The sequence below is a fragment of the Alexandromys fortis genome, unplaced genomic scaffold, assembly GCF_014885135.2.
Source record: "Alexandromys fortis isolate MF-2015 unplaced genomic scaffold, M_Fortis_MF-2015_v1.1 scaffold_167, whole genome shotgun sequence".
In the NCBI taxonomy this organism is placed as follows: Eukaryota; Metazoa; Chordata; class Mammalia; order Rodentia; family Cricetidae; genus Alexandromys; species Alexandromys fortis.
The window spans coordinates 620,951-645,397 of NW_026068050.1; the positions used below are offsets into that span (position 1 = coordinate 620,951).

Genomic DNA, 24,447 nt, shown 5'->3' on the forward strand with positions numbered 1-24,447 from the left:
CAGAGTGGAGAATAGGAATTCTAAGCAGAGATGTGCCAGCAATGAACAATAATAATGACATTCTGTTGGTACTTCTATCTATTTATGAAGGAATAGTTTATCTTTGGGGCTCCTGTAGACATTTCTTCAGACAGAGGAAAAACAAACAAACAAACCCAAGAATTCAGAAATAACCAGGCTCTACATATTAGAAATCTAAGGGTTATGTGAGACAGAAAAGAGGAAGAAAGCTCCAATTAACCCACCTATCAACCATTAACAGAAAAAGTATCATGAACTACTGTAAACTACTTCCAACCATGAGCTTTAAGAACAGAGCCAAGGAGCTGGAGAGAAGGATCAGCAGTTAAGAGTGCTGGCTACTCTTCCAGAGGACCCAGGTTCAATTCCCAGCACCCACATGGTAGCTCACAACTATCTGTAACTCCTGTTCAGGAGAGCTGACATCCTCACACAGATATACATGCAGACAAAACACCAATGAACATAAAACAGAAAATAAATAATTAAAACAACAAAAACAAAAGAACACAGCCGATATGTGCCTGACATTTCTGTAATGAATTTGAAGTCGAAGGCATAATGAATATAAGCTATTGGTGTTTTATATTCAAAATCTTGCATACCATAAACAGAAGAGTAGAAAGTGAGGAATCTATTGTGAAATCTGAAGATTCCAAAGCCTTTCAATAAGAAAGCAGTAAAGAAAATACCCAGAATTCATTCCTATAAAAATATGTTAAGGTAAGAGATAAAATGTATCCTTTTGCCAAGTGTGGTGTCTATGGTGGATTACTATGAGTTCTAGGCCAGCTGGGGCTTTATACCATTTCAAGTTTCCCCTCCCCTTCCAACAAATTGTTTCTACTTGTTACCACTAACTTTTATCTTTGAATAAAGGAATGAATTGATGCCCAGTAAGCAGTTTAGCTGTGCGGAAACCTGAGTGCAGGGATCCTGTCTCACACTGGTGTTTGCCTAGGAAGGGGACAGACTGGAGAAACTGCCTTCTGATGGGAAGAGATCAAGACAGGCATTTAAGTTGGGAATCTAGTGGTTCATATTCATAATCACAAAACTTGTGAGATCCCTCTAAAAAACTGGATGGAGACCTGAAAATGTATGTGTTTACCCGAGGAACATTTCATTTCAGAGTGCTTAATTTTTGCCACATTCTTTTGTTTTCCTAATGGGAGAAAACACCTTTTTCTAGAAGAATTTAAAAATAAACAGCAGGATTACCATCAAAAACACCACATTTTGACATACACACACCTCTTCCCAAGACAGTTCATAGCGGAGTTCAATGAGACTTAACTAATGTATGGGCAAGAAAGACTGGTTCCGAAAGGGATCTTAGCCACATTCCCAGTAACTGTCTATAGACTGCAGGTTTACTGTATGCTTTAACTTTATTACCTGGTTGTGACAGGAAACTTAGGACACACAACCCCAACATACACACAGTGCCATAAGTCCAATCCTAAATCTACAAGTGACTTAGAACAGAGCCCTGTAACTTTAGTTCTCTTACCCTTTTCAATTTCCCACTCAGCTGCACATTGACCTCACCATGGGCCTGAGTATTTGCCATTCAGAATGCTAAGGGGTTGGTTGCTTAGCTCTCATGACTATGACACAAAGGGACTTTCTCAAGGTCTTTACTCTCCTCAGAAAGGTAATTCTATTCTATTCTTTGCCAGAACAGTCCAAACTCAACTCATTATGTAAGGGCAGAGTCTAGCAGCAGTGAGGTGCAGTATACGCTGCCCCTTGGTACATATTCTTAAGAGTATAAAAGAAGAAACATTAAAGCAATTAAATGAAACTGTTCAGTCTCCCGTTGCAACAGAGACATTCTACCTAAAGAAAGAGTGGTAATACAAACCACCAGCATTCCTCATTACTGAGTCCATTACTTGGCACAGAGAGGCCCCTCCTGAGGGCTTGGATATACTAAATGCTCTGAGGATTGCTCAAGGGATTAAAATCATAAGGATTAGATTACCTCCTCATTGAAAGGGTCTAATTTGTTCAGGCTGGGTGTTACTTTGTCATTTTTCATAAATTAAAGGAGAAACAAAATTATTGTTTCTAGCTCAATCTTCCTATGAGATGAAGATACTTTCTAGAGAATAAAGCTCACAGACTCCTGCACCTAATGGCTTTCTTTCTTTGGGAAGGGGTTTCAAGACAGGGTTTCTCTGTGTAGCCCTGACTGTCCTGGAACTGTAGACCAGGCTGGCCTTGAACTCAGAGATCTGCCTGTCTCTGCCTCCCTCCCGAGTGCTGGGATTAAAGGTGTGTGCCAACACCGCCTGGCAGTGGGCTGGTTTTTGATCTGAAAAGAATATTCTTCACTTTGAATTTCGATTTTGTACACTCACCGAGTGGAAGGAAAAAGAACAGAGGGCTCTCTGAATGGAATCTATTTCAGCCCGTGATTTAAGATAAGGCTCAGGGCCAGAACTACAGAGAGTATGCCATGCATCTCTTGAGTGCGTTTTACTTGAGGACCATTCTTATTATCACGAGTCAGGATGCAGTGCCTTCTGCTATGCAGAAAGGCTTCCAGGAGAGCATTTGTCAGCTCTCAGATGATCCTGCTACTTCTGTCCAGGCATCAATGACTTAGGGAATCTCAGTCAATTTAGAAACAAGATCAGCTTCTTCACTATATGGGGCAGCTGAGAATATGTCTGAGGTGTTAGTATTCTAAGACAGACTAAAGGTCTGTTCTATTGGAATCATATTGCACTCTTCATAAGAGAAAGTATGTATTTAGAATCCATGATGTTTTAGGTATGTTATAAGAAACATCCTTTTTTTTTTTATTAACTCACTCATACATCTGCTGAAATATTCCAAATATCATAGCACACGTGAACATCAGAGGCCAACCTTGGGTGCCATCTTGGCCAGCCACTATGGTTTTTTGTGATGGAGTCACTCTTTGGCTTAGAACTCGCCAATTAGGCTAGGCTAGGAGGCTACCATTACCTAGAGCGGTTTTGACGTGGGTGCCGCAGATCTGACTCAGGCCCTCATGCTTGCACAGTAGGTACTTTATCAACTGAGCCATCTTCCAGCTTGAAAACCATGTTGTTTAAATTCCTACTACTTTTCAGTTATCTTTGGATTCTTAGAGAAAAATAATTTTTACAGAATACATTCTCCATGCATGAACATCATCCTGGGTTAAGGTATGGTATTGGATAGAAAAGTAATCCAGAATGTGAACAAGAGAAGAGCTTGGAAGAGTCACCAGGTCAGCTCGGCTATCTATATGGGAGAAGTATAGCAACTTTGAAGGTTGAAGCAAGCGAGAAGAAATAAAAGGAGCTAAGGAGGAAATGGAACTTAACAGGGCTTGATGACTTCAACTTTGAGAAGCAGAAACAGGAAGATGGAGAGAAGAATGTCTGAGGGTAATCCTGTGGAAGAACAATAGGAACACAGACATGAGGCAGAGGAGGACGCCTGGGAGATAGCGCGCAGGAAATAGTCTGAAGGTGTTTGAAATGAGAAGACCCTGACTGCTGTGCTTGAATATGATTAGGTGAGCAGAGATAAGTCCCTGACATTCTAAAGCATGGAATGACCAGAGATTTTATCTTATTTTTGTATCCGTATATTTAACCACCTACCTCTATATCTGAAGCATATAAAAGCAACATAGTCAAACATACAAACTTATGTATTAAACACATACAGGCTGAAGCAAACCAGAGGGAAGAGGTCAACAAATAAGCACATGCCAGTGAGATGAGGATAGGAAAGGGGATGCAGGGCCTGAGCTCCAGCCCACTGTGTGCTACTGACTAGCTGAGAATCACTTTACCCAATGCTGGAGCTCCTAAGCTACCCCTTTCTGAAGTGGATGACAGCGTTTGTTGATGATAAACTATGGCCAAGTTGCAGCCTCTATCTGGCTTCCATTTCTGTGTCTGATTCTGAATTCCAACCATTTCTTGGCATTTAAAACTAATGAAATTCTTAGACTACAGGAACAGATTGGGGTTAGGGACTGCAGTTCAAAGGCAGATTCATGACATAAGTGTCTACCATATGTTAAGAACCCCTGAGCCAAAGCAACTCAGTCTGAATTATGGGATAAAAGAGTCTGTACCATTCTTGAAAAAAAAAAAAAGAAGTAACAGCATTTCAAAAAGCAATATTATTATAAGTATATATGGGTATGTAGACAGAAGGCTAATTACCTCATGATCGTGAGTGGCCTGTCGGGCTGCATCTAAAAATATAAAAGAATAAAAAAAATTAATCTGAAAAAGAAAACAATAACAAAACCCAAGTAGATGACTGTGCCAACCACAAAACTTGCTGGTATCTGCAGACTTTCACAACATATGATATTTTTATTCATGGCATAATTAACTGTCAGTCAACAAGAGTTAAATGCCCCCCCACATCTACAAAGCACACAAGCAGGTATAAGGAGACATCAGATAGTTCTTACCTTTGAGGGAACAGGGTGTGAGAGCAGGTAGGAAACACATGCCAAAGGTTTGAGCAGCCTAAATGTGCAAGTGTGGAGAAGATGCTGTGGCTAAGGGATGACAGACCAGTGTGGGTGGTGTGCCTTTGGCAGTGTTTCCTGGAGAGGGGACTGGAGGATGAGATGTACCATTTCAACAGAGAAAAAAGATCCCGTGAAGACATAGATGCCATCTCATTCACTATCACTCCCTCAAGGCCCACAACAGATCTGGTTCTTAACAGAAGAAGCTCAATAGAGCGTCCTTTGAATTCATGCATGAATAAATGATTAAATGAAGAGGATCATGGAGGCAGAGAAGAAGAGCACAGAAAAGGCAAGTTAGTTACATGATTTCGTAGACAGACTTGTTCAAAGGTAGAGAAGCGCTTAACTTGGAAACTAGACCAAGAAAGGCAGGTAGGAAATAGTAGTTTTGGTGCATCAGCCAGATTATTGATCTTAAATTCAAAAAACCAAGCAAAGTGTCAAAAGAATGATGTGATTTTGGTAAAATTCTAGGGTGAGATCTCTAAGTGAATACAGGACAACAGAGAGATAACAGAAACACATCTTTCACATTTGCCACTGTAACAGTTAGAATCATAATACTCCAACAAGTATGACAAACTGCACTTGGTTCTGATACCTTGTCTATGAGATTTGCCTTTCTGACGGTCCTGGGTTTTCCTATTGAAGACCTTGTAGGCCTCGGTCTTCTGATACTGCTCCAGTTCCTTCATGTAACGTTCTTTATCTCTGTCTGCTTCATCAAGGTAGCGCTAGAAAAGAAGTGTGGGATTATTTTCAAGAAACTGAGAGGTTAGGTAAAGTATCAATTAGCTTTTTAAAGAAAGAGTACAATTAAAACAAGAAAAAAGTATACAGTATGTTGTAGGAGAATCTGAAAGCAGGTATAGAATAAAATCTTTTTTCCCCCTCCGAGACAGGGTTTCTCTGTGTTTCCCTGGCTGTCCTGGAACAGGCTGACCTTGAACTCACAGAGATCTGCCTGCCTCTGCCTCCCAAATGCTGGGATTAAAAGTGTGCACCACCAATACCAGGTGGAATAAAATCTTTCAATCATAAAACAAGCAAGGGCTGTTGAGGAGACTTGGTAGGGAAAGGTTTTTGCTGCCATCCCTGACAACTGTAGTTCGACCTGGGTGACAGAGACAACTTGTGTCTGAAAGTTGTACCGACCTCTGCATGTCTACACACACACATTAAATAAATAAATAAAACACATCATTAGAGAATAAACGAGTGATTGATTGACTTTCTAGACCGTGTATTGTTTTTCCTAGTTTAATGAAGGAAAGTTCTATTGAGAGCACCAACATAAAACATTCATGAAGATTACAGTCAACCATCTCCCTAGCCTTATAGATAGAATTTCACGTGGCTACTGGAGTTCTTCAGAGGTCTGAACTCCATATAGGCACATGTTCCCAGGGGAAGGGAAGGAATATTAGTGTGTTTTTCTACTCCCAACTCATTTTGAGGGAATGATCTCATACATCCATTGGCCCTTTTAAAAGCCAGATGAGTGGAACACTAACGCTGGAGAACACGAAAAGAATGATCTCATCCGATGGGCCTAAAAGAGACTACTCGAAGAGAGCTTTAGCTCTATGCTTTGATCATTCTGTGCTATTAATTATTTAAACAAGTTCACTGATCTCCAGAATTGTTTTGCTTAATGCTTTGTCCATTTCATTCATCAAATTAGGTGTAAGAAAGTCTAAAAGGTGCTGCCTGTAAATGAGCAATCAGATTCAGAGGTTATGTTAGAAATCCCCCCACCCCGCAGATATAAGGGGTTGGCTAAATCTGGGACAATTTAAGGAACAAATAAATTAAGAATGGTAATAAATTATAAACTGCTGAAAAAGACATTATATCATAAATAAACTTTATGATATGAATTATTTCTGATCATACCAATAACAAACAGAATACAGGCAACTGTTCAAGAGGAGGGAACAAGGCCCCTCTATAGATCAGAAAGTTGAGGACCAACTGGTAACTGAGTGTGGAATGTTGGAATTGGAAAAATTACCATTTTGTAAACATAATGATAGAGATTAGAAAAAGTGAAACTTATCTATAGATATTATGTCTAAGGGGATACCTTTCTTTTCTTTTTGTTAGCAAGAGAAGCTGTTTTAGGGTTTTTGGATGCTCTTGTACTATTTTCATGTTTTTAACTTTTTGTGCATTTGAAATTACTTCAAAATAAAGTTGACCAAACACATATAAAAGCTTTCCTAAACAGCCAACAGTGGTTATCATTAGAGAACCACTGTTATTTCTGCTTTCTGTTTATACACTTACTACTACCACAAAAAATAAAACTTGAGCATGCATTAACTTTGAAATAAAGATAAAAAGGAAAATAATAAACTGGCAAGGCATCCGATGACCTCCTTGTTATAAACTGCTGTCAGCTTGCCTACCACAAACACAAAGCTTCAAATTGAAATTTAATCTTATCTCTTTGAAAATTTTGAATTCAATTAATTTCCAAGATATATTTTTCAATTTAGTTTTAGTCTTTCTGGAATCCATTTTAAAGAGTGCAAGCCACAAAAGAATTTAAGGCATAAAAGAAATATAGATGTTTCAGATGCCAGGAAGCGGGGGCTTTTACTGCAAAGCCCGTCAGCCCCAGTTACCATCATCCCTCTGCTGCAGTAGCCTTTCACCCAGTGCATGGCTATCTTGTGCTTAATTCCTTTCAATCTCTCTGACGAAGAGACTTGTTTTAGTTTGGCAACACGGTTAGTTTCTGTCTTAGAGGAGAGTGATCAAGTAGTTCTGCTTTATTTTCTGTTGTGGTTAAATTTGCTAGAACTCTAGTTAAAACAATTGGTAAAGCAATAAGATCTTTTTCTTAAATAAAATTCTTATGTGAATTGAAGAATTTTGGCAAATGATTTTTCCCTTATTTTTATTCATGACTTTCATTTAGCTCAATAGAATACATTACTTTGATAGATTTCTTAATTTTTTAATATTGAACCACTTTTCAAAACATTCTTCTGTGAACTCAGTATACTCATCAAATAAAATGTAGCTGCTTTGGTTGGGGGTGGATTCTAGAGTCCTTGCCACTCATAAACCTCCAACAACTCTTGGGACAGCGTCTACTCACTGTGCCAGAGAGAGGAACTACATGGACCCTGCTATTATGGTCTTCTTTTCCTTCCCCATCGAGTTTCTGGTGCTTTCTCTGTTTCCATATAGAAACATAATTCCTGTTTCTGTCTCCCTCTTTATATGACCCTCCATGGGCGCCTGTCTTTTTTCTCTCCTTCTGTGAACATGTTATTGGATCAGAGCCAATCTGAGCCAGTTTGACCTCTCCTTAGTTAATTACATTTGCAAAGGCCTTGTTCTGAACTGCAGACACAGATTTTAGGGCACATGCTCTCAACTCCAGTGCACAAGGCCAGCAATCTGAAATCTCCAAGATGTGGCACTGGTCAACTGCCACAACATCTCAACATCTTCCTTATAGAGCCTTTTCTCATGTTCCTTTTGCAGCACTGGAGATTGAACCGAGAACCCACATAAGGTGGTCAAGTGCTCTGCTCTAAGTTACCACTCAAACCCTTTTCGTACTTTTCTTTAGTTTAAGATGGTCCCTAGCTAAGCTAGCCTTAAATTTATTCTGTAGCCCTGATGGTTCTGCCTCAGTCCCCAGGGCACTGTGACACAACTAAAGAATCAACTGTCCACCCTCTTGGCTTTTCTGATAGAAATATTTTAAAAAATATTTATATCGTACTATGTCCCCCCCCCCCCCAATGTATGAACATATGTCACACCTATGTAGGTGCCTTTGAGGCCAAAAGAGGGTGTCTGATCAGTTGGAAACTGAAGCTACAGGCAGTTGTCAGCCATCTGACATGGGATCTGGAAAATGAACTCCAATTCTCTAGAGGAACAGTGAGTGAGCACAATCATTGAGCCATCTTTCCAGGCTCCAAATCATTTTTGAGATATAATCAAAACAAGCCAAGGGCCAGAAGCAAGAACCATCACCTGTTTCTCCTCAGGAGGCAGTTTACTCCACTCATTGCCCAACATCCTTGTGATTTCTGGAAACGGGACCTCTGGTCTCTTTGCTCGAAGCTGTTCTCTACGCTCGTTCATGAATCGAACATATCCTGTAAGGGGGGATTTGGGTGCATTGCTGTCTCGGAGAGGTTTCTTTCTTTTTCTCCCTTTGGACCAACCTCCACGTTTACTTCTTTGCTATAAAACAACGCAAAATGAAAAACAAAAACAAAACAAAACAATAATCACTCAAGTAACCCATCAACAATAATAACAAACACCAATATCAAAAGAGAATTCGAGTTGCATCTTCCCATGAGGCCCTGGAAAATCAAAGCTCCCAGACCAGTCAGGTACAAAAGACTACAACACTATGAAAAGAGCTTCAGATATTTCAACTGCAGACCCTTTCAGGCAGCAGTTCTCAATCTGTGGGTCGAAACCCCTCTGGAAGTCAAAGGACCCTTACACAGGGGTTGCATATCAGATGCTTACATTATGATTCATAACAGTAGCAAAATTACAGTTATGAAATAACAATGAAAATAATTTTATGGTTGAGGTCACATGACATGAGGAGCTGTGCTAAAGGCTGCAGTATTAGGAAGAGTGAGAACCACTGCTCTAAGGCATTGTGCTGCAAACTAGGGAAATAGAGCGCTATTAAATTTTATTTTTGGAAACAGGGTTTCTATAGGTAGCACAAGATGGCCTCAAACTCACTATGTATGTCAGGGTAACTGCAAATTCATGGTGATCCCCTGCCTCAGCCTCTTGAGTGCTGGGATTCTAGGATGCATCACCACCCTTGGTGTGTATAAAGGGCTATTTTGGTGCCAGTCCCAGAAGATGAGAATAGGATACCACGATCATGCAAGCTTTGGCCTTCCTTTACAGTTCCTAACAGGGATTTCCACATGAGAAATTCAGCAGCACACACATGCACTGTGCCACAAAAGCAGACACTGTGACAGGAAACTAGAATAAGATGTCACATGCACCAAGTGCAAGAAGAGCTGCTGCATGGAGATTAAAAATAATTCACAAAAGTGTTCTTCACTGATACTAAAGACCAGTTAATTTCCCATAGCAAAGAGCATATAGATATTTAAATTAATATTTAGGTATCATGAAACTATCAGTAACATATAAAATGAAGACAAATTCTTCAACCTAATGATTTGTTCCTTAAGTTAGAAGTCTTTATATACAGATCAAATCAACTTTTAAGATGCTTAAAAAAATACTACATTGTCACTGATATTTTACCATAGCCTTTTTTCTTAGCCTTCTGAATGAGACCTAAGCATATCATGCTTTTGCTCCATAATCTAACAAACATAGTCTATCAGTTAATGTACCACGGTTATAGAATTCTTATTTCAGAGAAGAAAAAGGTAAACAAGATTAAAAACAATAACAAAAGCATCTATTTACTGTTTTACTGCACTTTTTCAAACAGATGTGAATAGTGATGGCCCTCCATTTGGCAAATAGTGTATTACAGATTAGATTTCCAGTTTTTGTTTTATGTTTTTGGAAACCTAGGAACATGAAGCTACTAAGGAGCCTAGAGATGTACAGCTCAATGGAAATGTGCTTAGCACGAATCCCCAGCACTATACAGCCACACAAACACCTGTAGTGACATTTCACTTGTATTTTCATAAATAAAACTTGCCTGAGGATTAGAAAAGTAAAATGGCCACACTGGGTAGCCTTATAGACCTGGCAGCAATAGTACATACCTTTAATCCCAGTAGCCATACTAGTTTGCCATGGAAACTAGAAGGTAATGGTGAACACCTTTAATCCTAGAACTAGAGAGGACTATAAAACAGGAGGAGACAGCTCTTAGACACAGTCTCATTCTGAGATTTCTGGAGGTAGGATCGCCAATACAGACTGAGGTCGAGTTAAATAAGAGCCAGTGGCTAGCTGTTTTGCTTTTCGGATCTTCAGGTTGAACCGCAATATCTGTCCCTGAGTTTTTATTTATCGTGTATCAAACACTCCCCAACACACACCCACAACGAATACGTAACAAGTCAATGGAGAGCTGCTAGCATTCATTATCTTTAAGAATGCTAACGGGTAAATGAACAAACTAGTCTTTTCATATAAAAGAAAAAATTAATGATGCTTTTTTTTTTTTGGTCTTAAAATCAAAACAGTGAAACGTGATCAGTCATCTATGAGGAAGTCTGGAGGTCCAACAAGGACATGACTGCTCATGCCCATACTGAATCTTTGTGTGATTTAGAGAAAGATGGACCCTTTGAGGGGAAGAAGGAGTCATTAAGTGGTCTGAATCCTTTGGTTCACACAACTTTGTGCTGCCAGGGCTTGTGAGCAGAGTATAGCCATGAACAAGAGCATGAAGACCTCTCAGTAGCTACCTAATGAATTAATTAATTCAAAAAACAAATATTTGTCAAGACTGAGCACGGTGGGTACATCTGCATTACCACCCTGCAGCTTGGGTGCCCTGGACCTTATATCAAAACAGCAATAACATCAATAAATAAAAATAAAAATAACACAACAACTCTTGAGCACTGTGGAACATTCCATAAGAGGCAGTTACATTTAGTTAGATTGAGGATAAAGAGACTCTATTTGTTTTTTTTTCTTTTTCGAAACAGGGTTTCTCTGTAGCTTTGGCGCCTGTCCTGGAACTAGCTCTTGTAGACCAGGCTGGCTTTGAACTCACAGAAATCCGCCTGCTTCTGCCTCCTGAGTGCTGGGATTAAAGGCCTACACCACCACCGCCCAGCTAGTAGACTCTACTTGTAACTGTACCATTAAAACCATTGATATGCCTCTAGGTATAACTAGAGACAGGTATGAGAAAACTGGGCAAGTGTCAGTCCAGGAAACTAAGAAGTGAAGTGGCAATCACTTCATTCAACAACTCCTTATATGCCTGTTGCCTTGGAAGCCCCAGAGGACAGTGACAGAAAATTTTTCTTCTTCTTTTTTCCTTTTTTGGTTTTTTGAGACAGGGTTTCTTCTCTGTGTAGCTTTCTGTCCTGGAACTAGTTCTTTTTTTTTTTTTTTTAATTTTATGATTTATTTATCTTTATTTTATGTGCATTGGTGTGAAGGTGTCAGATCCCCTGGAACTGGATTTTCAGACAGTTGTGAGCTGTCATGTGGGTACTGGGAATTGAACCCAGGTCCTCTGAAAGAGCAGCAGCGCTTTTAACCATTGAGCCATTTCTTCAGCCCTGGAACTAGTTCTTAAAGACCAAGCTGGCCTCAAACTCACAGAGATCCACCTGCCTCTGTCTCCCGAGTGCTGGGATTAAAGGCGTGCACCACCACTGCCTTGCTATGACAGGAGAATTTTAGCTTACCTCATCTTCATGTCTCTGCTCATTGCCTTCTGCAGCATTGGAAGACTCACTCTGAAGCATCTGGCCCTGGGAGAGATCCTCCACAAATTCTGGGTTGTTGGTGGATGATGTGGCTGCACTGCTATATGGACCCTCGGGGTGTGTTAACCTGAGCAACAGGTAGAAGTATGTAAGTTTGGTACGGAAGGCAGCAAACGTTTCTCTCATCAGGCTGAACACAAATTTTCCTGCCACCAAAAGCACATGTTAGTGCTTGAATTACTTCCAACACCACAATCTGTATGAAATATAATGTTTCTGTAGACATTTCCTAATAAAACCAACTCTAATCTCTGTCCAAAACAATGACCCTTCCTTCCAACATAGACTTCATGTTTTAGCTCTGAGCATGCAACAGAGTTTGGCTTTTATATGTTACCTTTCATGTATTTCCTAATGGACCAGATGAGCAAGAATAGGGATTGTGTAGGTACTTTGATCCTTATCATAAAAGAGCCATTCCTTAAAGAGCACAGGAATAACTCTTATGGAATATAATAGAGGTGATAATTTCTTAGATTATAGATTGAGTAACAATTAGATCATTTGACTATCTGGTACAACACGTTTAAATATAATTTTTTTTGTGAAATATTGGAAATCAAGCCCAGAGCCTCACAAATGCTATACAAGGCTTCTGTTCTGAGCAATAGCCATAGCCTAAGTATAAATGTTAATTAGGCAGGTAACTATTCTCCTTCCAATAATACACTGCTACTGAGTTCTTCTAAGAAACAGACAAGGAGGGTACAGAGAGATGACAGATGAATCTAAGACTTGCATGTGCTAGTAAGTTGTTTATTTAATTTTTTAAGAGGGATACTGGAAAGGTAAGAGAGGCAGGAAAATGGATAATAGATGAATATTTGATTATTACTCTGAAAGAGTACACACTCTATAATCAACAATAATCATAATGCAATGTAAATACTGTAATAAATGTTTAGAGAAAATGTCATAAGAGGCACTGGAGAGGGTCAGATAAGTTTTCTGTATGTGTAGAGGCTGCTAAGTAAGATCTTGAAAGATGAATAGGCACCCGATGTGGGATTCCCCTCTGTATGCTATGAATGTTTTATTCCCATTGGTCATTAAAGAAGCTGTTTCGGCCAATGGCTTAAGTAGAGTAAAGCCAGGCAGGAAATCTGAACAGAAATATAGAGAGAAAGCAGGTGGAGTCAAGGAGACACCATGTAGCTACCGAAGGAAAAAGATGCTAGACACCAGCCAGAACCTTACCAATAAAGAGGCCACAGCCTCGTGGTGATACACAGATTAATAGAAATGGGTTAACTTAAGGTGTAAGAGCTAGCTAGAAATATATATAAGCTACTGGCCAAACAGTTTGTAATTAATATAGTTTCTGTGTGATTATTTGGGTCTGGGGAGCCGGAACACACAAGCAGTCTCCGCTTATAGGCACAAATCAGGTAAACATCATCATCCTATGCAGAAAGAACAAGGTCTAAGAGAACAAAGGGTCCAGTTAAGAGCTATGCAACACATGAAGGCGTTTAAACACAAGCAGGACAAAGGACAGAGGAGCAAGAGCTAAGAGACACAAAAGGTGGAGATTGGAGAGAACTTAATGAATGTATGATCATGAACAGTGAAGGAAAAGCAAGAGTCCAAGGTAATTCCCAGGTTTCCAGCAGGTGATTGGGAACTTACTATTATCACGGGCAGAATAGGATGTATGGATGAGAAGACACACAGATGAGATGATGAACATGAAATTCTTACAGCATAATCAGTGGAAATACCCTATGGACAACTGGGAAATATGTCCTGAGATACAGAGCCTGAGCTGGCCATCTTCTGTAATCAGGCAAGGTTTCCAGCAAAGGGACTGGGACATCAACCCAGCCATAAAATCTTCCTTCAACCTATAGTTTGTCTGCCCTACAAGACATAATGGGGTAATGGTGGCATAGAACTTGTGGGAGTGGCCAACCAATGACTGGTCCAATTTAGAGGCCTACACCACGAGAGGGAGCCCATGCCTGACACTGCCTGGATGGCTCAGTGACCTAGGACAGAATCAAACACAATTGGCCAAGTAAATAAATAAATCAACGAAATGATTCCTAATGATATTCTGCTATACTCAAAGACTGGAGCCTACCCTAATCATCATCAGTGAGGCTCCATCTAGCAACTGATAAGAGCAGATACAGAGACCCACAGCCAAACATTAGGTGGAACTTGGGGAACCCCACAGAAAAGGGAAAGGAAGGATTGTAGGAGTCAGAGGGGATGGAGGGCACCAGGAGAACATGGCCCATGGCCCACTGAATCAACTAAGCATGGGTTCATAGGGGCCCACAGAGACTGAAATGACAATTATGAAGCCTGTATAGGTCTGAGTTAGGTCCTCTGCATATATGTTATGATTGTGTAGCGTGGTGTTCCTGTGGGACTCCTAACTGTGGGAGTGTGTGTGGGGGGGGTGTCTACAAATCTTTTGCTCTTGGGATCTTTTTTATCCTACTGGGTTGCCTTGCCCAGCCTTGACATGAGGGTTTGTGTCTAGTCTTATTGTAACTTGTTTTTTTTTTTTTTTGATTTTGAGACAGGGTTTCTCCGTAGTTTTTTTTTTCCTGTCCTGGAACTAGCTCTTGTAGACCAGGCTGGCCTCGAACTCACAGAGATCCGCCTGCCTCTGCCTCCCGAGTGCTGGGATTAAGGGTGTGCGCCACCACCGCCCGGTTTATTGTAATTTGTTATGCCATGTTCGCTTAATATCTCTTAATAAGCCTGCTTAAGGGAAATGGAGGAGTGGAGAGGGGGCAGGAAGGAAAGGAGGGAGGGGAAACTGTGGTTGGGAAGTAATGTATGAAAGAATGATAAAAGATGGTACAAGAGCTGCAAGGCAGCATCCAGGGGAACAATTGCTGGGAATTCTCCAGAAAGGCACTGAGAAGAAAGGACTCACAGAGCACAGTCAAAATAATAGCAATTTAAAAGCAAGTGTTAGAAATATTGGGAAAGGAGAATCAAGAATTAGGAGAATGCTACAAGAGAAAGGACAGGGAGACTTTAAGGAAGAAAGGGCAGTAACTAAGAAAAAAAGGCATTAAGGACAAATAAGACAGGCTAGCTGGGTGAGGTAGGGAATGCTTTTAATCCCAGCACTTGGGAGGCAGAGGCAAGAGGATCTCTGTGAGTTCAAGGCCAGCCTGGTCTATATTATAAACAGTTCCAAGTCAACCAGGCTACCAAGTAAGACACTGTTAAAAAAAAAGCAAAAACAAAAATAAACAGACATGCTAAAAACATTCTGTTAAATTTGGATCCCTGCAGGTTATGCAGCTTTAGGGGAATATAATTTCAATGGAACTATGGAAACAAATATCAGATTACAGTGGATGGAACAATGAAGAAAAGCAGATGCATACTTTACTGTAGATGAAAAGAATGATCTTTTCTGATATTTTCTAGGAGACATACCAATGACTTTATATAGGAGGCTTCTAGATTGTTGAGGTCCTTTAATAAGTGTATATTTAAAAAGTAGCTATAAAGCCAACATTAACCATGTTCTTTAAAATGCAGTGCCCCTAGGGTAGGAGAAATGGTCCAGTGGTTTAGAGCACCTGTGCTTGATCAAGGACCCAGGTTCAATTACCAGCACCAACACAGTGGCTAACAACCATCTCCCCAGGCACCACGTATGCTTATGGTGCACTGACATACATGTAGTCAAATCATTCATACACAAAAATAAGTCCCATAAGAAGTGATCCTGAGATCTAGTTTGATCTTAGCAGGCATAACTTTTCAAATATTTTAATTAATCTGGCTGTTTAGGCTACTCCTGCTTTCCCTATCATTCATTTCAACTGTCACTGGTTTAGTACTTCCTAAATTTCAAACATTTTTCTTCCAGCAAAATATGCAAATCAGAAAGAATAGCAACCCTACAAATTCCTGACAGACATAGGCAGGTATCTGGAGGGAGTAGTCACAGGAGCCCACTGTACATGCTCCTAGCTAAAGCAACAACCCTTCCACTTCCACCCTTGATCTCAGTCCCCTGGCTACTCAAGGGCAGATTTTCAGCAATTCTGCCCCGTCTGACATCACCAGTTCTCTTTACAGGACTGGTATACTCTGTTAAAAGCGTGCTTGTCTAATTCTTAAAGCAAAAGGAAATAAAAGGAAAACACAGTTTCTATCCAGCTTCTGGTGAAGGTCTTCATTTGTTCCTGCCCTCAACTTCAAATGCCCTAGAAAGAGCAGGTCATACTTGCAAATTCAATTTTCTCCCATCCTCTTTTAAAGGCATTTCAGAAGGGACGCAAGTACACAGTTCTTATCTAGGCCAGCAGTAAATATCTTGCGAAATCCATGCCATTTCTCAGTCGTCATCCAATCTACCAGAAGGATCTGGGACAGCCATTAGTTTCTTGCCCCCTGTGTGTCTGTATTCTGCTGCCTCTCAGCTCTCACTGTGATTTTGGCTTACTGTTGCTCCCCTGTCTGTCTTCTAGATGCTGGAGACTCCCAGAGCTCAGGCTCTTTAGGGGTTTCCCCCCTTCCTTCTCTGTACAGTGCTCGGTCCTTTGGTGATTTTTATCTAGTCTCATGGTGGTAATTCTAGCTAGATACCGATGATCTCAAACTTTTCTCTTTAGTCTAAAATGCCTGAAACATCAAAAACTGGTATGACACCTCCTGATTGACATCCCAGCTTAGAGCTCTAACAAGCACCTCGATTTTATTGTTTCCTGACCAAGTTTCCTTCCTAAGTGAGAGGTGATGCCATCTTTCCAGCTAGCGATGCCAAAGTTTTGAAACTGTCTTTGTCCTCCCTTTTTACATTGCTCATCTTACTGTGCAGTCAAATCCTGTTTGGCCTACTATCAAACTACATCTAGAATTCTACACTTCTCACTAACTCCATTCCCACATCTTAGAAATACACTCCAATGAGGAATTTTTTTTTTTCTCTTTCACAATCTCACCAAAAATGTTCTTGTCAAGGCTATGAGTGATGTCCTTCAGGTTATCATGTCTCCTTGCTCCCTTCGCCCCACTGGAGTACAACGGTCAGATTATTAAGAAGTCAGTCAGATCTTATCATTTTCTTCAAACCCTCCAGTGTTTAGAGTGAAGCATCCAGCCCCTCCTACTCAGAGTACAGGCCTGTCAGCATCTATAGCATTACCTGCGAGCTTGTTAGGAACAGAATCTCTGCCTCACCTTAGATTTTCTAAATCAGAACCTGCATTTTAATAAGGTCTCTAGGCAATTCACTGGCACACAAAAGAAGCACTCATAGGGCCCTCTGCTTCCCCTCATCCTTTAATCGGCTGCTGTAGTCACACTGCCTTTCTAGCTTTTTCTGCAAAGTAAGAAACATCCTCACTTCTAGGCTTTTGACTTGATTGCTTCCTCTGCCCACAAAAATCTTGCTTAGATAATAATTACATGCGAGTGACCTGACTTCTTTTGGGGAGACAGCACATTACTCAAATCACATCCTCATTAAATGCTTTCTTGGTCACTGTCTAACTGCTCCCCTAAATCTTCCTAGTCCCTCCTTCCTACATTATCTCTCAATCCATACTTCCTAGTCACATGGCTAGTGTTCTGCTGACTTATCCTATGTACTGTCCCATTTTTCTGTCAGAATTTGAGCTATAAAAGGATGAAGAAACAGATAGGCATGGTGGCACACACCTTTAATCCCAGCACTTGGGAGGCAGAGGCAAGAGGATCTCTGTGAGTTCGAGGTCACCCTGGTCTACAGAGTGAGTTCCAGGACAGCCAGAGTTGTTAAGACAGAGAAACCCTGTCTCGAAAAACTAAAAACCAAAACCAAACCAAACCAAACTAAACCAAACAAAAAGGATGAAGAGGTGGCCCATGCCTGTAATTCTAGCATTCAGGAGGCACAGACAGAAGGAGTGCCTCAAGTTTGAGGATAGCATGGTCTACAGAGTGAGTTCCAGGACAGCTTGGAACACTCTCAGGTATACAACTGGAAAAAATGTTGCTTTGAGACAGGAGTTCATATGTAGCCCTTGCTGGACTTGAACTCACAAGATCAAGTCACAGAGATCAGCCTGCCTCTGGCTTCTAATGCTGACCTTAAAGGTGTGGGCCACCTTGCCTGGCCACACTGAACTCTTTTCCTGAATGAACTAATGGTTACTAATCTAGTAACTAGGCAGCCTTTAGAAAAGTCTAGGAGAACAATTTTATGTAAGCAGTGAGGTCAAAAGGCAGAGATATTAATGAGGTTGAGAAATGAATGTGAGGAGAGAAAACAGAATTATATAATGAGTTATTTTTTAAATAAAGACTATAGAAATAACTCATCTTTGGGATTAGCTAGTACTTGAATGTACTAGTGAATATATTTCTTCTTTGGCTTCTAAATATCAGGAATGGTGGCACATGCCTTTAATCCCAGCACTTAGGAGAAAGAGGCAGGTGGATCTGAATTAGAGGACAGCCTGGTCTACAGAGCAAGTTCAGAACAGCCACAGTTACATAGAAAGACCCTTCTCAAAAAACCAAATCAACCAGTCAAACAAAAAACAAACAAACCCCCAAAGCCAAAAAATCCAAATCAAAACAAAACAAAACCCGCCTCTCAAGTGTACCAGAGAATTTTAAGGCAAGAGGTAGGTGCTGCTGTTTGCTGTAAACTTCTCTCTGAATTCCTTTATAGGTTTGTTCAATGATTCCATGGAAAAGGGATGGAAGAAACTGTAGTATAAAGGAGAGCGGGCCCTTTGTTCCGTCCCGCCCGGCTAGCTTATACCCGAAATAACCACACGGAAATTGTATTAATTAGATTACTGCCTGGCCCATTATATCTAGCCTCTTCTTGGCTAATTCTTACATCTTGATTCAACCCATTTCTAATAATCTGTGTAGAACCACGAGGTCGTGGCTTACAGGGAAAGATTCAGCATATCTGACTCTGGTGACTTCATGGCGGCTCTCCCTGCCTGCCTTCTTCCTCCCAGCATCCAGTTCTGTTTTCCCCACCTATCTAAGTTCTGCCCTATCAAAAGGCCAAGGCAGCTTCCTTCTTTGACCAATGAAAGCATCACATAAAAAGAAGAACCTCCTACACCAAGAAACAAGAAGTTGGTTAAAGTGTCAAAACATCTTTTTTTTTTTTTAATTAAAAACTTACTTATTTTTATGTGTATGGGTGGTTGTGTGTGTGTGTTTGCCTCTGTCTGTACCATATGCACACGAGGCCCTCTGAGGCATCAGATCCCCTGGAACTGGAGTTGCAGAAGGTTGTTGAGCTAGGAATGTGGGTTCTGGGAACTGAACCTAGGGGTTCTGGAAGAAGAGCCAGTGCTCTTGAGCACTGAGCCACCTATCCTGCCCCAGTTTCTAAGCATCATGAACAAAGAACCATATTAAAAAGCTAGAAGTTGGGCTGAAGGTAGGGCTCAGTGGAAAGAGCGCTTGAGGCAGTGTTTGGATCCCAGCACCCATGCAAACACTGGGAATAGCCCTGTGCATACCTGCAGCCCCAGCACTGAAGGAAGCAGAGGCTGCACTGGGGCTTGCTAGTTAACTCCCTAGACAAAAAACTAGTGCATATCCCACATGCATGTACAAACCACACACAAGTCTAATCTCTGGGGAAAAAAATTTAATAACTGCGGCAGTTTACAAAGAAAATACATTTGAATTTTAGAGTATTCCCTGTACCAGGTCTACCAGGCTCAGAGCACTGGAAGAAGGCTGAAAGCACATTACAAAGCGGGTTATAATGGCTCTCTTTGAAAGGCCCAACAAATGCATCTTCTACTCTTATGGTATAAAACTGCCTCGTTAGCACCTCATACTTTGTCAGAAACTGTTTTGAAGCCTCTGCAGAAGTCCAATGTCCCAAAGCAGCTAGCTGCTTACCCAGTTGCAGCCAGATCATTACTCTCCTTGGAGCCGTCTTCATCTGCAAAGAGGGGCGGCAGGGTAGAGCTAGTCATCAAGCTTTCCATCTCCCTGAGAGGAAGAGATAATCATAAAGAAATTAATGGCTTAATTACTTCTGGTCCAAGTTCCACTAATTTAAAGACCTGCCTTTCTTAGCTTCAGTACATCAGAAACAGAATAGAAACTGACCTAAATGTTTGTTTTCTTGACTTGGACACATCAATTTAAACTCCGTGGTTAATGGGCTTTTAACCGCAGTCTTTATCAACTAACCAGACTTAAAAACAAGTTGGGGGCTTAGTGGGTAGGTAAGACTGGCAGGTGTGCAAGCAAGAGGACCGAGTTTAATCCTCAATGCTCACATGCGCTTAGGTACGGCCCTGCAGAGTGCCTACAAACCCAGTGCTGGGAGAGGGGGCAAGCAGGAGAGTCACGGGGCTTACTGGTCAGCCGGACTAGCTGAAATAGTGAGTTGCAGGTTCAGGGAGAAGCCCTATCTTAAGGGATTATGTAGGGAAGTGATAGAATAGGACATCTGATGATCTTCTCTGGTCTCTGCATGCATGCATGGATGTGTACAAGCACATACATGTGTATACCCCACACATACATACACCACACACAGAAACAAATAAAAACAAATCCAGTTTTAACAAGCACACAAATAAAAACAAGTCCAGTTTTAACAAGCAGGGCATGCTTTGGAAAACTTTTTATTCATCCTCCAAAGTGTTCTTTAAGAAAGTAAAGCAACTTTTTATTTATTGTTATTGTGTGCGTGACACATGTGAGACGGTTTGCACGTAGAGGCCAGGGGCTCTCCTTCCACTGTGAAGCCTGCACAGCAGGTACTTTTACCAGCTTCACCATCTCCTCAGTCCTTCACAAGTCTTTGTTTTGTGGATATTTTTAGGTGGTGTGACCCACAATCACCAAAAACCTTGAGCAAGATATTTTGATCAACCACTTTTAGCTAACGTTTCAGCAGCAGAGAGATGAAGGTACTGACTTAACTTCCGGAGTTGTTGAGAGGGATTGAGCTGAGCGTACTTCACAGACAGAGAAAGGCTAAGACAGCAAGTGTTCTGAGTATTGCTATATATACAGTATTGTTGTTACAACATTACCAGCTCTTAATCCCACATGAATCATGCTTGGATCAAATGGTGACAAACCAAGCCCTTAAAAAAGGAAATAGTGCAAAGGAAGTAGAGGATGGAAGGCATACTGATGTGGTTCTGAGTCAAAGAAACCACACTTCCAGGTCAGAGCCGTGCAGCACTTCACTGTCGTAACCCACAACATAAATAGTGTGCACCTGGTGCAGGAAACAGCTCCGCTTAATTGAAGAAAACAAATAAATCACAGGAACCTGAGGTTATCCTACTGCAAGGATAAAAGGACAAAGTGATAAAGAGAGTAATTTCATTTAGCATATCTCTACAGAGAAGGATTTTTCCCTTTCAAGGTTTACCACCAAGGCCTTCACCCCATACAGCTAAAAGCAGCAGCAGCCAATTCATCATGAAAGTGATATTCACACAAAACATTCAATAGTGACCCCAAACATCAGCCACTTAAGTGGAACTGCGAAGCACTCAAGAGAGAAGGCCTCAATCAGTGGGCGAATTGAGAAGTAAATGATGCGAATTCACCGAGGAGGCCCTTGGCAGTCCTCTCAGTGCTGCTGTTAAGGGGCTCTAGTGAGGGGCGATTAAAGGCGACCACAGCAGCCATAGTGAGCCGGTGTTCATCCCACTGGGGGAAATAGGCAGAAACTGCAGGGGACACCGACCAGCATTCTTAATGTTCAGTGGAGCAGTTTACTTCCCAAATACTAAAACTGACGCTTCATTTCTTGCTCTTACTTAATTTCAGTTCTAAATTTATTATTTAGGAGACTAAGATCCATAAATAGTTGAATGTGACAAAAAAGCTTCTCTGCATTTATCTTATGAATTATGGCATACAGAGTCTAGAAGGCTGAGGGAGGCATTCATTCATGTGATGTGCAGGAAGGCCTAAGAACCATTTTCAGTTTCTTCAAGACAAGGTACTTACAGTAGAATGGCTCTGACAAGTACTATAGAATTCCATTTGTTTATTAGAGTGATTCTAACTCAAATGTACTTACATTTTAATTCATATTATATAAGACCAGATGAGAGCATGGGCTTTCGGGGTTACTAACGCAATTGTACCTGATTCCTTCCCCACAACAAGATAGATACCACAGACTGTACTGAAGAACCAGTCACATAGCCTCCAACCTAACAAGGACTTGGTTGATTTATTCCTATAAGTGTCCCTAGAAGTCACTGGCCTCTCAAGAACCTTGAAACTGGGCATCTGAAGCTTTTGGCATTGCTCCCTCATCTCAAAAGGAGAGACATTATTTGGTAGGGAACAAATGAAGTGTTTTTTTTCGTTCACTATGTCAACATGGCCCTCTTAAGAGTGTTCACCAGATATCTTTAGTCATTTTTTGAAATGTAGAGAGACAGCTGGATAACACAACCTTAACAACATATAAACAGAGCACATAAACAAAGGAAGTTCAGAGAACACACATTTCTTCTTTTCCCCCCACACTCTTAAGTTTGTATTACTCAACCCATATGGCTTCAGATACATTTTCTTAGTGTTACTGAGCAGTCAGGTCCCTAAGAAATGAGTAATAAAGTGGGTGGAAGATAAAGGGGCCAAGATCAACAAAAGAAGGAAATGAAGAAAAGCCCAGTGAAACCCAGAGGCTCTAAAGTAGTTCAGTAAGTTGGAAAATAAAATGATTCTCAAGAACATGCTCGGGTCCCATGGGAACGAGCTCTCATCTAGTCCATCAGGGAGGGGTGATTCAAAGCGAGTCACAGCTACTAAGTCACTGGATGCCAAAAGCCCTTTAAGTGCATCATCTGTGCCTGATAATGGACCAGTACAGAGGTCACAGTGAGCTTTAAAATCCCATGCAAGGCATTTAAGAAATTTAATGAATGCTACTCTGGAAGGAGAAGGAATTGTGTACAAAGGCAAAGCAAATACACGAATTTGCTTCTTTGCTGCAGTTTACATAAATATCATGCAAGATACTTCCTGGCAGAGGGACCTACCCGAATCTGGCTATAGTCCTAAAAACTCCTATTATTTCGAGGTTTATGCTTTGAACTAAGTCTGTATCTTAGCTTTGGAAGCCTAAAAACTCTCTCTATACTAACTACTCACTTAGCTAAGAACTAATTTAAGATTTCTTTCCTTTCTTTCTTTCTTTCTTTTTTCTTTTTTTGGTTTTGTTGTAGTTTTAGAGTCTGCCCTGGAACTAGCTCTTGTAGACCAGGCTGGCCTCGAACTCACAGAGATCTGCCTGCCTCTGCCTCCTGAGTGCTGGGATTAAAGGTGTGTGCCACCATGCCTGTCTATTTCTTTGTCTTTTTATAGCTCAGTGGATATAGCATTTTCCCCACAAAGAATGAGGATCTATGTAAAAATCTAGCAGATGTGGTAGTTGGGAGGATGAGACAGACTCCTGGGGCAAGGTGAAGCTAAAACTAGCTGAAACAGTGAGATCTGGTTCAACTGAGAGACAGTCTCAATTAAAAAAAAAAAAAAAAAAAAAAAGAGGAGCAAGCTACCTAAATTCAACTTTAGGCTTCTTCATTCATGCATACACATATGTATAGCCACTTATACACACATGCAAACAGGCACACACCACAAACAATAGCAAGAGGAATGTAGCTTTGGTTAATGAAGGGCAACAAAAAAGGAAATTGGATGAAGTTTTTAAAATGTTCTTGGACATGGGAGAGGCTTGGCAGGTAACAGTGCTTGCCAAGCAACTCTGATGACATGAGTTTAATCCTAGAAGCCATGGTGAAAGACAGATTCAACCCCTGAAGGTTGTTCTGACCTCCACACACACAATGTGAACACAAGCACCTGAAGTTAGATCCAGTGGTGTGCATCTATAATCCCAGCATTCCCACAGGAAGATGGATGGGAAATGGAGACAGTAGAACTCTCTGGAAGCTTAAGCTTATTTACTGGCAGTTAACCAGGAGTATGCAGGGTGGCAGAAACAATGAGAGACTCTGCCTAATGGAAGGAGCAAACTTCAAAAGTTGTCCTGTGACCTCTCCATCTGTATTGTGGTACATGTGTATCTACATCCACACCCCTCCTGTAAAATAACAAATAAAAAAAACTCCTCAACTCTGTACCACCTGCAAAAAAACCCACTTTAAATAAAAAGACATATATAAAAGGAAAGGGGGTAGATAAAAGTAAACCACGCTAACAGCAATCAAAAGGAAGCTGAAGTAACTAATAATAATTTCAGATTAAAAATGTTTGCTCTGAAAAATAAAATGTCAAAGGAATGAAAAGCAGGTTTTAAACTGAGAGAAATATTTATATAAAACACATTGTAAAAACACCAAAAAGTTAATAAAAGAACAATTTAAAAATGAACCAAAACAGGCAGAATAGAACCTTATCAAAGAAGATAGACAGATGTCAAATAAGTACATATGATATGCAATGTCATATGTCATTAATCAACTGCAAATTAAAACTACTATT

General features: G+C 40.7%; 1 protein-coding gene across 1 annotated transcript in view; it reads right to left on the minus strand.

The window, feature by feature from the left end:
• The window catches only part of Hmg20a (high mobility group 20A), a 74,294-nt gene that overhangs the window by 8,963 nt on the left and 40,884 nt on the right, over positions 1-24,447 (minus strand). Inside the window, exons 2-6 of the mRNA XM_050119463.1 lie at positions 19,849-19,941; positions 11,920-12,067; positions 8,546-8,758; positions 5,145-5,277; positions 4,221-4,252 (exon numbers count right to left, since the gene is read on the minus strand). Of these exons, the coding sequence (XP_049975420.1) occupies positions 4,221-4,252; positions 5,145-5,277; positions 8,546-8,758; positions 11,920-12,067; positions 19,849-19,937 (615 nt within the window). The 5' untranslated portion in view covers positions 19,938-19,941. The remainder of the gene's footprint in view (positions 1-4,220; positions 4,253-5,144; positions 5,278-8,545; positions 8,759-11,919; positions 12,068-19,848; positions 19,942-24,447) is intronic.